This window comes from Pan paniscus, chromosome 4, assembly GCF_029289425.2.
Source record: "Pan paniscus chromosome 4, NHGRI_mPanPan1-v2.0_pri, whole genome shotgun sequence".
NCBI lineage: Eukaryota > Metazoa > Chordata > Mammalia > Primates > Hominidae > Pan > Pan paniscus.
In genome coordinates this window covers 141,296,855-141,310,374 of record NC_073253.2, presented here as the reverse complement: position 1 = coordinate 141,310,374, position 13,520 = coordinate 141,296,855, and the positions used below count along the sequence as shown (strand labels likewise).

General features: G+C 43.7%; 1 protein-coding gene across 6 annotated transcripts in view; it reads right to left on the bottom strand.

The window, feature by feature from the left end:
- Positions 1-13,520, bottom strand: part of SH3RF2 (SH3 domain containing ring finger 2) — a 145,585-nt gene that overhangs the window by 25,193 nt on the left and 106,872 nt on the right. For 3 of the 6 annotated variants that reach the window (XM_055112745.2, XM_034960719.3, XM_008954496.4), the window contains exons 6-8: positions 9,274-9,365; positions 7,900-8,070; positions 861-1,093 (exon numbers count right to left, since the gene is read on the bottom strand). In XM_055112745.2, coding sequence (XP_054968720.1) covers positions 861-1,093; positions 7,900-8,070; positions 9,274-9,365 — 496 coding nt within the window. Of the gene's footprint in view, positions 1-842; positions 1,094-7,899; positions 8,071-9,273; positions 9,366-13,520 lie in introns of all 6 variants that reach the window. The other 3 variants (XM_063604663.1, XM_034960717.3, XM_063604664.1) reach the window with 2 other exon arrangements.

The following is a 13,520-nucleotide window of genomic DNA, read 5'->3' as shown; positions in this document are numbered from 1 at the left end:
TAGAATAAATCATATTTTCTGGGCTTGGCTTGTTGTCTTCTTCTACAGAGGTATAAGAAAATAAAATCTTGATTTTTGTAGAAGAATTGGGTTTCAAACACTTTTTACAATGCCTGAAAAGGAAATCTTATGTAGAAGTTCACTATGTGAAGAGACAAAAGCATAGTTCTCAAGAATCTGTATGTACTGCCATGTGTGCAATGTGGATGTCATGATGGTAAAAATAAAGCAAGGTGTAGAACAATGCAGTGAGTATGGTTAACAGGTGTGTGTGTTTCCATCTGTCTATTTATGGAAGAGAACTTGGGACTCAGGGTTAAGGATATGAGGGAGATTTGCTTTTGTCCAGTTCGTATACTGTAAACCTTTTCAAAAAAGTTCTATGCATTCATTACTTAAATAACATGGTGGGTATCAGGGGCTCTGATCACTGCCTCCTTAATCCTCATTTCCTACTCCCAAGCCCTGCCCATCCACCCCATTCTTCTGTTTCTCCTGTGGCACCCGCTGAGGGATTCCTTGGAATACAGTTTGAGAAGCACTGACCCAGCAAATGCTTTCATCACTGTGTCTTAATAAGAGCCAGTGTCCACGTTGGCCATGTTCTAATTACATGTTGGCACTCAGGGCTGCCATCACCCCAGTCATTCAACAAGCATGTATGAAGTAACCTAGGGCCATCACCTTGAGTTGGTATGACTTCATTCAATAAAACTCATCATTTGGGAATTGTATAATACCCTTTGCAGGGGCTTAGTTTAAAGCCAAGACCCTGTTTTTGCAAAAAGCATCCTGTGTACCCCGGGGTCAGATCCCCCTATCACTTAGCTCTAGGCACGTACCTCTCTGCCACCACTTACTCTTTCTCATGCTGCTCCGCCCTTTCCGAAGAGACCCTTGTCCTGAAGTCCCAGGGCCGGCTGTGCTTCTCACGGGGTTGACTATGGCAGTGGGCACAAAGACGGATTTGAAGGGACGGCTTTGCTGTGGATCACCTTCTGAAATGCTGCCTTGGGAGGACACAGAGGAGGTGGATAACGTCCATGTGGTGTAGAGACCAGGGCTCCGGGAGTCTGGAAAACTAGAGGTCTTTCTGGTTTTGGAAAAATTTTTTTTTTAAGAAAAGAAATAGAGAAAGAAAATGTTCAGTCAAGAGTCCTATTTAAAAACCTATCAGCTCCCAACCACATACCAAATGTGGCTACTTCTCACCTTCTTCCCACCCATACACACCCATTTTGTGAACTACAGGCTTAACTAAAGTTGGCCCCACCTCCCTACACCCGGATAACTGTGAGGGTGTGCTGAGGGAAGGAAGGGGGGCTCATATCAAGGCCTTGGTGGAGCTAGAAGACTTGAATTTCATCCTTTTTCACTCCAGTTCTGATCATTCCTCACCCCACATCCCTTTAGCTCTTAAGCTCAGAGCATAGGATCCTATATGTGTTTATTTCGTTTTACAGTGGCAATTTCTTGTTGAGTCAGTGACTTTTTCACAAATTCCAAAGTCTTTGAAGGCAGAGATTTCGTATGACTTATATATCTGTGTTCTGCATATACTGTGGATCAATAAACATTTGTTAAATGTCTGCTATGCTGCTTTCAGCACTGACACATCATTTTGGCTAACACATATAGAGTGCTTAGTGTATGCCAGGTATTGGCCAAGTGCTTTGCCCATATTTTCTCATGGGTTCTTTACAATAGTCCTCTAAGCTAGGTACTCTTAGTGCCACTATTTTATAAATAACAAAACACAAAGACTTATACAGTTGGTTGCCCAAGCAGCTACTTGAACCCAGGTCTAGGCTGGCTCTCTGTTCTTACCAGTGAGCTATACCACCTCCTGGCTAGTTGGAGCATTCATCATTTGGTGGCAGGAAAAGTCCTTTATTCTGCCTGCAACAAATGAACTAAAGCAGCTGGTAGGCCCTACACATGCCTCCATAAGACTTTAATTCTTCAGCCTTGGGCTATGATTTTCAAGAATTTCATTAAAGTTTTATGAAACAACAATCCCTTATCCACTGTTTCCAGACTGCAGCTCCCTGAACTCCATGGGGAGTGACTGTCATTTTACATGCCTTTCTTGCCCTTTTACCAATCCATTCCCAACATCACATTTCCTATTGAGCAGTCCATTAATCACCTTGTCACCCTGTTGATTAAGTAACCTCTGCTAATTTCCTGGGAATAACCAACTCAACTAAGACCCTGGCACAGAGATGCCAAATGGTTTCCTTCTTACCAATGCCTCCAAGTTTTCCTTTAGGTCATTTACCCTCATTTCTCCTCTCTCTCTTTGTCTTTCCTTCTTTTGATTGACAAAGTAATATGTAGTTTAACAACAAGCCAGTATTGTACGAAGATAAGTAAGGCATTGTTTAATTGTGGTCAATGCTGCCTGAGAAGTATATTCAACCAAGTGCTCTAGGAACTGATGCTCGCAGCAAGGGGACTTCAACCTGTCTCTGGTCCCCATGGTGGTGTTGTCAGTGAAAACGAGTATGGCTGTTCATTAGAGAGAGGTCAGACTATATTCTGGGGACAAGGCCTGGGCAGTGGGAAGAAATCTCCAGCATTGGCTTCCATGCCAGAGTGCAACTGATCTGCCTGTCTTTTGAACAGAGGCCTCAAGGTGTTGGATGCTGCAAAGTGGACTGGCAACAGGAAAGACAAATTCCAAATTTTTTGCAGCAGTAGCAGCAGCAGCAGCAGCAGCAGCAAGGGCAGCATACAGCTAATTAGGCCCACACCAGCCTTATTCCATCAGTCCCCTTTTTGAATGACTCTTTATAGACCAAGGTGTGACCTCATTTTTCTGAGCTCAGCACTGAGTTGGATTCCAGGAACTTCTAAATCCCAAATCTCCCATCCAACACTGAGTGCCTCTATGTCTTTTGGCAGAAATCTCAGCACTTATCTAGCACTTTCTTCCAATGTCAAAACACTTTGCTATCATATATTAACCCCCACGACACCCCCAGACCTGCAGACATTATGATCTTTGTTTTCCAGATGGAGAGACTGAAAGGCATTCTGGGCTTAGGTGGGAAGAGTGGATGTTGCCTCTGATTTGCTCCACCGTGCAGGTCCCTGCGTCCTTTTCTCTAACTGGGATGTTAGCCCTTAAGAGCTGGCCCAATATTCAAAAAGGGCATCACAAACAGCAGCTCTACTGTGTTCACCACTGGCAGCAGCCTCCCAGTAAGGAGAACAGTTGGACCTTGACAATTTTTGTATAGCTTTGTGTAGAGTTAAAGGCAAATGAGTGGTGGCCCATTTGTCACTTTTCTCCACCCATAAGGCACCAGGTAGGCATATGTCTGCGAAAGTTGCAAGAAAGAGGAAGATCCTGGCTAATTGGGCAGAAGGGATTTTATTAGGAGGACAGGAAGAAGAGTAGAGGACTTGGAAACAAGATCCAAGGAAGCTACAGGGAGCTCAGCAGCAGGAAGAGTCCAATCATATGCTGTGGCTGGTGTTCTCACATTGAGTGGTCTTCAACTTTGCCCACATCTTTTCCTCCCTTGTTCAAGTTTCCAAGTCCCAAGAGGGAATGTCATATTGGCTGAGCCTGACCCTTAGCTGTGGTGATGAGTTGAGGAGGAGGAGGATTGCATTTCTTCAGCCTCTGAAAAGGAAGGAAACCTCTACCTCCCACCAAGACTACACACAATAGAGGAGACCCAAAGGGATGTTGCTGCTATTAAAGGGGGATTTAGATGCTGGACAGATGAAAACTTGACAAATGTTCTATATAACCTGAGCCAATGAAAGTCTCCAGGATCTGGGAAGAGGCAACATGGTGGCAGAGATTTAGTTGTGGTCAATAACAGCTGGACAGGTTGGTGTCATCATCTAGCACAGAGGGCTGGACCACAGAATAGCACAACAGCCTTTTCCTCTCCTGGTAGCTGAAAGGCTCACCTGCTGGCTCTTAAATTGAAATCCTAGCATTCTAGTCAATTATAATCTCTAGTTTATCCCCAAATTCTGGGTGGCTCAGTTCATTAGGTGATGATGTTAATAAGAGCATAGGTTCAAATGCTCACACCTTTGGGCCCTGGCTGTTTTATAAAAGGCTGCAGTACACACCAAGGGGGCTGGATGGCAGTGAAGAGCCATCACTATAAACAGAAGACAGGCTAGGGGCAAAAGGACCCAAACACAGAGAATCAAAGAACAGAAAGGGGCCTAGCACATGTAGCCCAATCCACTCAGTTCTTACACAAAACTTGCTAATAATAGTAGGAACTCAGCTGACAAGGACAGTGTTATTCATCCCTGAGACATGGGAAGAAGTAAACTTCCCACCAAGGAAATGGTGGTTAAGAACAAGGGTCACCTGCACACAGATAGATGGACTGGATATGTATCATTCATGTGGGAGATTAGTGGGGATGGGAGCCCTTTTTTGCATTAGAGAGATCATCAAGGAAAAAGTATAAACACGGTGAAAGCATTGATCCTCTGCCACCTAAGAACCCTCAGGAGCATATCCTCTAATAGGCACTTGTTCTTCCTGAGAATGTTGGTTCCCCATAAACAAAACCATGCCTCAATGTTAGTGGCACCTCAATATTTGCATATGTTCAGATTTCCCTGAACTGGGAGTGAGGGGAGAACTCAATGGCAATCTATTGTGCTGAAACTCCATCTGTTGCCTGACATGTAGGCATCTCAGAAGGGGTGAGTAGAGATGCTCATGACTTGCCCAAGAACACAATAGACCGACCTTGGCCAAGGAGAGAAATGAAAACTGGAGCCTTGAAATACACTGGGATGAAATTCTACACACACTCTATTTAGGATGACCACACGGCTTGATTTTCCCCGGAGAGTCTCAGCTGATACCTGCCCAAAAGTGTCCTAATTTGGATGATAAAGCATATGGTCACTCTTATTCTATTGAGTCTTTGATGGTATAACCAGGATTTAGGACTAAGGCCTGATGTATAAGCAAATGCCCTAGTCGTGGGGATGGGCCCTGGGGAATTCATTTTAAAGCCATGGAAGAAACCGTTCATAAATTAGGGTAGGCATCCTCCTTGCTCCTCACTGTCAGTTCTAGGCCATTTCCCACACTCCTCAATACTTCCCAGCTTTGACTCATTATCAGACTTGACTACCCACCACTCCACCTTCCTGCAGTCAGCATTTACTCTCCAAGTCTCTCCTCTCACTCCTTGAAGATTTCAGCTTCTGGCTCGTTGTCATTCTCTGGATACAACTCATCCCACCATGATGATCTCATCTCGTTTCAGGGCTTTAAATAGCATCTCAAGGCTGGAGCTCTCTCTTAAATGCTAAACTCATGTATTCAACTGCTTACCAACACCTTTACTTGGATTATTAAGAGACATCTCAGGCTTAGTCTGCTGTGAACTAAGCTTTTACTTCCCTCCATACCCCAAAACATGCTCGTTTTATGGAGCAGTCACTATCTCATTTAAAGGCAACTCCCTCTTGCAGTCACTCAGGGAAAAAAACTTGGTCTCACCTTGGATCCTCCATTCTTTCACATCTGACATTTTATCTTTTAGAAAACCCTGTTGTCTAAGGTGTATTCAGAATCTAACCACCTCTCCCTACCTCCACAGCTAACACTTTGGTTCAATTCACCATCACCTCTCCCCAGGATTATGATATCTTCTTAGCTAGGTTTTCTGCTTCCCCCTTTTCCTTTGTATAGTTTATTCTCAACCCAGCAAATACAGGGATTCTGGTTAAACACAACTAAGATTATGTTACTCTTCTGCTCAAAACCCAGCAACAGGCTTAAAGCCAAACCCCTCATTATGACCTAGGAAATTCTTTATGACCTGGCTACCCCATTACCATTCTGGCTTCCTTTCTAATATCCCCCTTGCTTGCTCTAATCCAATCCTGTTGGCTTCATGTAACCTCTGCCCTCCCAGTTGAAGTGATTCTCCTGCCCCAGCCTCCCCAGTAGCTGGGATTACAGGTGTCCACCACCACGTCTGGCTACTTTTTGTATTTTTAGTAGAGATGAGGTTTCACCATGTTGGCCAGGCTGGTTTCAAACTCCTGACCTCAGGTGATCCACCCACCTCAGCCTCCCGAAGTGTTAGGATTACAGGCATGAGCCACTGCACCCAGACTACTACAGGTCCTTTGTTTGTACTTGCTGTGTCTTTAGTCTGGACATTTGCCTCAGAGATCCACATGGCTTGGCTCCTGCTTTCCTTCTTACTTCTCAGCAAAGCCATCCCTCACCAACCTATCTAAAATTGTAACCACCCCCCAAAATTCTATCCTCCTTTTCTGATTTTTTTGTTAGCCAGTATAATTAACACATCATAAAGATTACTTAAATATCTTGGTTTTAAAAAATTTGTCTCTCCCACTAGAATGTAAGCTTCTGTAAGCAGGAATTTTGTATATTTTGTTTACTGGTATTTCTCCAGTGCCTGGAAAAGTTCCTGCCATGTAGTTAGCACTCAATATTTGCCAATTAAATGAATTAAAGCATCAATTATAGACCTCAGTTTGCCCTTGGATATTTTACAACTTTGTAACAAATTTCAAGAACTTTTCTTTGAAAGGAAAAGCTATGATCTTTTATCCTGACTTTCTGCCATGTGAAGAAATCTTTTTATACAACTTTAGATCTATGAGGACTCAGGCCGACTTTGCCTGCACTCTTTCTAAAAAGAGAGTCCACCACCTCACCAGCTAGCCTGATTGGAAAAATCTATGGGCTGGAAAAAGCTGCCTTTTATTGAACCAAGATGTTCTTGAACATCTTGGTTTACTGAACCAAGATGTTCTTGAACATCTTGGTTTACTGAACCAAGATGTTCTTGAACATCTTGGTTTACTGAACCAAGACCAGTTGCATACACTGGTCCACTCCACTGCCCCCTCTCAGAACAAATTTACTGCCCTGTTGACACAGTGTATTGTGATCCCTCTGTCTCTTGTCTTCTACAGGTTAAATAACCCCAGTTTCTTTATCGGTTTCTGCTATGATATAGTTTGCTGTCTCCTCACCATTCTTGCTGCCCTCCTCCGGACATGGCAGCTCACCTAAATGAAGGTCCCCAAAAGTGGGCATATGACTAGGTCTGACCCGCACAGAATACAATGGGGCTCTTTCCCTGTGATTGTGACCCTCTGGTATGTCATAAAGACAGTGTTGGATGTGTGGTGGTAGCCTCACTGCCTTGAGACAGGGTTTGCTTGGGCTGATCGGGGGTGGAGGCAGGAGGAGTCATGGATAGTTTTGGGGTCTAGGTGCATTTGTGGCAGTGGTATGAGGTGATAAGACAAAGAGGGGGTCAATGACATGAACAGTATGCCACACAATGTAAGAGATCGGGAAAAGCTGTGAGGGAGGAGGCCCTGCAGGGTTACTAGCATTTCATCTTGGGTGTGGAGGAAGAGGTAGGGGTCTCAGTTCATGGAAACTCTGATTAGGGGTCACTCTAGCAGCCTGAGAAGTTTCCGGAGGTGCTCTGGGGAAGTCATCTGACCACATTTTCCCATCACGCCACTAGATGGAGCATTGGGATAGAGGATGTGAAGTGGGGTTCCTGGGATTTGTGCAGAAGAAAACCTGACATCCAGTTCTTGAGCAAGTTGCTTAACTCTGCACACCATTTTCATCTGTAACATAATATCTACCTTAGAGGATTCTTGGGCACAGCCTGTGAGCTAAGAGATACAAAAGTGCTTGTAAGCTGTGAAGGGCTACAAAAAAGATAACTAGTTTTGCTATTTTGTTTTAAAAGAGATAGGCGGGTTATAGAGCAAAAAGCGCTTTCTTGGCCTGTTTTCTGAAAGAGCATTGGGTCTTCCACCAGTTCAACCCACAGATGGCCCCTGGCCTAGGGTGGCCCAACCTCCCAAAGTCTGAGATTGGAGGCGACACACCTGAAAATGGGGATGACGTAATTGTTTGGGAAGATGCCGACTCGCCCGGTGACCAAGGAGACGCCCCTGAGCCAGCCGTCCTGGCACTTCCCCAGGACCCTGACGCCTTCTCCCTTTTGCAGGTCCAGCTCATCGGGTCCATGGGCTGAGTAGGAGTGCAGGGCTACAAACCTGGGAAGACACAGAGAACTGGCGAGGGAGGAAGGAAGACGTGCCTGATGGGAGACATGGAGTGGGGGAATGGTGGAGAGAGACTGCCCAGTGGTTAGCAATAAGAACCTTCTCGGTCAAGCGGGTGCGGTGGTTCTCACCTCTAATCCCAGCAGTTCGGGAGGCCAAGGCAGGTGGATCACCTGAGGTCAGGAATTCGAGACCAGCCTGGCCAACATGGTGAAATACCATCTCTACTAAAAATACAAAAAATTAGCTGTGACTGAAGTCCACACAGGAATCAGGCAGGTAATATCCAAGTATGAGTCAGGGGGTAAAGACAATCAGGACTGATGAGGCTGTGGAGGTGGGAATAGCTACCTGATCAAAGGCATTCAGGAAACAATCCATTGGTTTGCCAGATTCAGGGATCACCAGTATATGGCCTCCAGGCACCTCAGACATCAGGAAGTCCCTCCAGACTCCAAGGACCGTGAGACATTGGAGCGTTTTATCAAAGGGAATGGGGGAGTGTTCTCTACAAGGTTTTTTTGTTTTTTCTTTCTAAAATGCTATATTTATTTTTTGCTGTTTACTAAACAACATGTATTTATGACCCAACATTTTGAATCTAAAGCAAGACAATAGAAATTGCTCAATACCCAATCTCCCAGTGATGTTGTGGTATATAATCTTCCAGTCTCTTTCTACTTTTGTAAAATAATGAGCTAAGAGTGATGTGGTTTGCTAATTTGTGTTGTCTTTTTTATTTTGAGACAGGGTCTCACTCTGTGGCCCAGGCTGGAGAGCAGTGGGATGATCATAGCTCACTGACGCCTCAAACTCCTGGGCTCAACCCATCCTCCTGCCTCAGCCTCCTAAGTAGCTAGGAAAATATATGTGCACAACAATTCCTGGCTAATTTTTAAATTTTTTTTGTAGAGATGAGGTCTCACTATGTTGCTCAGGCAGGTTTGGAACTCCTGGGTTCGAGCAATCCTCCTGCCTCAGCTTACTGAAGTGCTGGGATTACAGGTGTGAGCCACTGCGCCTGGCCCTAATTTCTGTTTTTCACCATTATTTCACTTGGAAGTGGTAAAGGAAGGCGACCTATTGTCTCTGGATGGGATGTTTTGGGAATGGTGATGCTAGATCACCACTGTACATGGTAAAGATGACCCCTTTGTGCCAGGACTTGGGTGAAGGGATGAGCCTTTTACTCACATGTTCGCTGAGAGGTGTTGCTGGGAGCCAGGCAGACTGACCACGGCTGTGGAATGTCCTGGAGAGACAGGTGCAGGGTGATAAGTGCTGACCTGCACAGACAGAAAAGACAGCCAAGCAGAACCAATGAATGCCACAACCCAGGCCCACAGCAAACAGAGCAGCTACGTAGAAAGACCTGACACAGCTGAAAACCAACAGCCATGCCTGGTGCCACCCATTGTGAGTCCTCTCTGTGGTTTGTGGCTGTGGGCACAGGGAGGTGGGGAGGAGCTGGTTTATGGCCTGGTGGGGTGGCTTGCCAGGACTGCATTCCAAAAGACTGCTCAGATAGGGTGGAAGATGAAGAGCCGTCCAATTTACAGTCCACAGGGCACTACACAGGCTCCTCCTCCTGTCCCTCTCCCCACCCCACCCATCTCCCTCTATGAAAACCTGCTCTTGGAAAATGAAATGGTGGCTAATATTGATTCAGAACTGAGCAATTACTAGGCAGTTTTAAGTACTCTATAAGTATCAGCTAAGTTAATCCTTATTAAAGGAATTGTTATAATCCCCATATTTGGATGAGAAACTGAGACAAAGAGGGAAAGAAAGGTCACACAATTAGTATGAAACAAAGAAAATCTAAAATCAGGTAGTCCAAGTTCTGAGCCCATATTCTTATTATTGACTATTGCTAGAAACACACACACACACACACACACACACACACACACACACACATGCCTATCCAATGACTTATAGTAGTTGAATTTGAATCCCTTTCACTTTTCTAGGATAAAAGAGGAAACAATAATGATAAAATGATAAAAGCTCCTGGAAGGCTGGGCTCAGTGCCTCATGCCTATAAACCTAGCACTTTGGGAAGCTGAGCTGGGAGAATCGCTTGAACCAGGAATTCTAGACCAGCCTGGGAAACATAGTAAGATCCCATCTCTTTTAAAAAAATTAGCTGGGTGTGATGGCAGGTGCCTGTCATTCCAGCTACTCAGGAGGCTGAGATGGGAAGTTCGCTTGAGCCTGGGAGGTCAAGGTTGCAGTGAGCCATGGTTGTGCCACTGCACTCCAACCTGGGTGAAAGAGTGAGACCCTATCTCAAAAAAAAAAAAAAAAAAAAAGTTCCTGTAAACTGCCTACTATCCTAGGGCTTTGGCAAACATATTGCCTTGCTTATTTCCTTCTGAGCACATATCACAGATTATGAGTGTTTCCTTGCTAGACTGTAAATTCCACGAGGGCAGGGACTATGTAAGTCTGGTTCATCATTGTATTTCTGCATGCTCAATACGTACTTGTAGCTTAAAGAACAAAGGAATGAGTGAAGGAATGAATGAAAAGGTCTTCCTACCTAGTACACCAAGGATAATGAAACCTTCTCCATGCCATCCAGAGTAAATACATTCAGTCTGTTTTCAGTCATCTACTGATAAATGATGGTAACTCTGTGTGTGCCTTTTTAAGACTATGCTTTTGTGGGTACAACTATTGTTTGTGTATTTGTGTTTATGTAGGTGTGAGTGCATTATTAAATACATATGTCCCTTTGTTTTGAGCAAACATGTATGTTTGCTCAAGGCCCATGGCAATTTAATGTACATGTGTGATGGCATTGGTCCATTGCAAATCTTGTTTTGTTCACACATGTGGTCTATGGATTGATGTGTGTATGCTATATGTGCTGATGTGGGATTGCAGACACAATTGTATAAAGGATTGTGATTATGAGATTCTGTGTGTATGTATGTGAACTCTAGAGGCGTGTACGAGTATGCCCACCATGTAATTTTGTACATGTGTCTATGTCAATGATTGCATAAATGTATGTGTGGTCATGTATGTAATTGTGACAGTCCAAAGATCAAGTTGTAGGATCAAAAAACCACTTTAGTCAAATAATAAGTGTTGGGGAGGAGGTATAAAAATGGAAACCCTCATACATTGCTGGTTGGAATGTAAAATGGTACAGCCTCTATGCAGAACAGTCTGGCAATTCCTAATATGATTAAACATAGGATTACCATATGACCCAGTAAATCTGTTTCTAGTGTATGCTCAAAAGAAATGAAAACATATGTCCACACAAAAACTTATAGGCAAATGTTTCAGCAGCATTATACATAATAACCCAAAGTGGGAAACAACTCAAATGTCTACTCATTAATGAGTGGATAAACAAAATATGGTACAACCATACAATGAAATATTATTCAGCCATAAAGAAGAATGAAGTATTGATACATAAGAGAACATGGATGAACCTTGAAAACATTATGCTAAGTGAAAGAAGCCAGACACAAAAGACCACATATTAGTTGATTCCATTTATATGAAATGTCCAGAATAAGTCAATCTACAGAGATAGAAAATAGATGATAATTTCCAAGGGTTGGGATGATGGGGAATATGAGGTGATAGCTAAACGGCACAAGGTTTCTTTTTGAAGTGATAGAATATCCTAAAATTGTAATGGTAATGGCTATACATCTGTGAATATACTAAAAACCACTGAGTTGTACACCTTAAATGGGTGAATTGTATGGTAGGTGAATGATATCTCCATAATAAAGCATTAAGAAGAATGAAACCATTCCACAATCACCCTCCTGAGGAACTCTTAGCACTGCATAAAGTGTTCTGAGTTTGTAATCAGATATTGTCACACTGGTTCCTTCAAACAGACATGACAAGGAGCTGGCTTTGGGCTAGGCTGCTCCTTGCCTATGATTGGGGAAGGTTAAACCCCTACAGGGCTTATGTATGTGGAAACTTTTGGAACACTGATTAAACGGGATGGACTTCACTTAACACTCTTGGATTTCCAATATTATGTTTGAGTAAAAGAACTGCTATCCACAAACACCATTAATCCTTTAGGGAGGCAGAAAAGGCCAGAATGCAAAGCCATCTTTTCATTACACTAGGGTCTGTCTTTTTACTTCTCTGGGCCTTTATCTGGGGAGGGCATGTTTCCCCCACTTGGAACAGTGAGCCTGGCCAGGACAGTAACCTGTGGGCTTGTGATGGCATTATTTCTAATAGGGAATGGGAAAGGATGTTAGCTTCTCAGGTTTTAAAGTGTCCTGGAGGAGAAGAGAAAGGACGACATGAGAAGGAGACAATGAAGAAGAGGGGTGAGGGGGAGATAGTGGAAGACCCTGAGAATGGCATAGGGTAAAACTGGGACAGAGATACTGTGGGAGAACGATAGCTGCAGAGGGACAGAGGGAGGGAGGAAGGAAGGAGAAGAGAGGGAGATTAAAACAGTTTGGAGAAACTCTCACAATACATTCATAAGAAGACAAAGAACCCAATAAAAATGGGCAACAGATACCACAGAAGATGATATATTGAGTGGCCAATAAATACATAAAAATATGCTCAACATCAATAATTACCAGGGAAATGCAAATTAAAAGCACTGTGAGATACCACTACACACTGATGAGAATGGCTAAAATCAAAAAAGACCAACCAGCACTTTGGGAGGCCGAGGCGGGCGGATCATGAGGTCAGGAGTTTGAGACTAGCCTGACCAACATGGTGAAACCCTGTCTCTACTAAACATACAAAAATTAGCTGGGGGTGGTGGCATGCGCCTGTAATTCCAGCTACTCAGGAGGCTGAGGCAGGAGAATCGCTTGAACCCAGGAGGCAGAGATTACAGTGAGCCGAGATCATGCCCTTGCACTCTAGCCTGGGCGACAGAGCAAGACTCTATCTTAAAAAAACAAACAAACAAACAAACAAAAAAAACAAAAACGGACCAATCATACCAAGTGTTGGTGAGGATGTGGAGCACCTGCAACTCTCATACCCTTCCAATGGGAATGCAAAATGGTACAGGCCATGCTGGAAAACAGATTGGCCATTTTTTATAAAGTTAATCATACACTTTTCATACTACTCAGCAATTGTACTCACAAATATTTACTTAAGAGCAATGAAAACATATGTCCATAGAAGGACCTGTACACGAATGTTCAGAGCAACTTCATTCATTTTAAGGAAAAACTAGAAACACCCCCAAATGCCCATCACCTGGTGAATCAAGAGGCGAATTGTGGTATAACCACAGCGGTGTACTCCTCAGTGATACATGCAACAGCAGGATGAATCTTAACATCACCCTAAATGAAAGATGCAGGACACTGAAGACTATACACTATATAATGCCAATTATATAAAATGTTTTAAAAATAAGCCATAACTATAGTGACAGAAAACAGATTAAGTGTTGCCAAGAG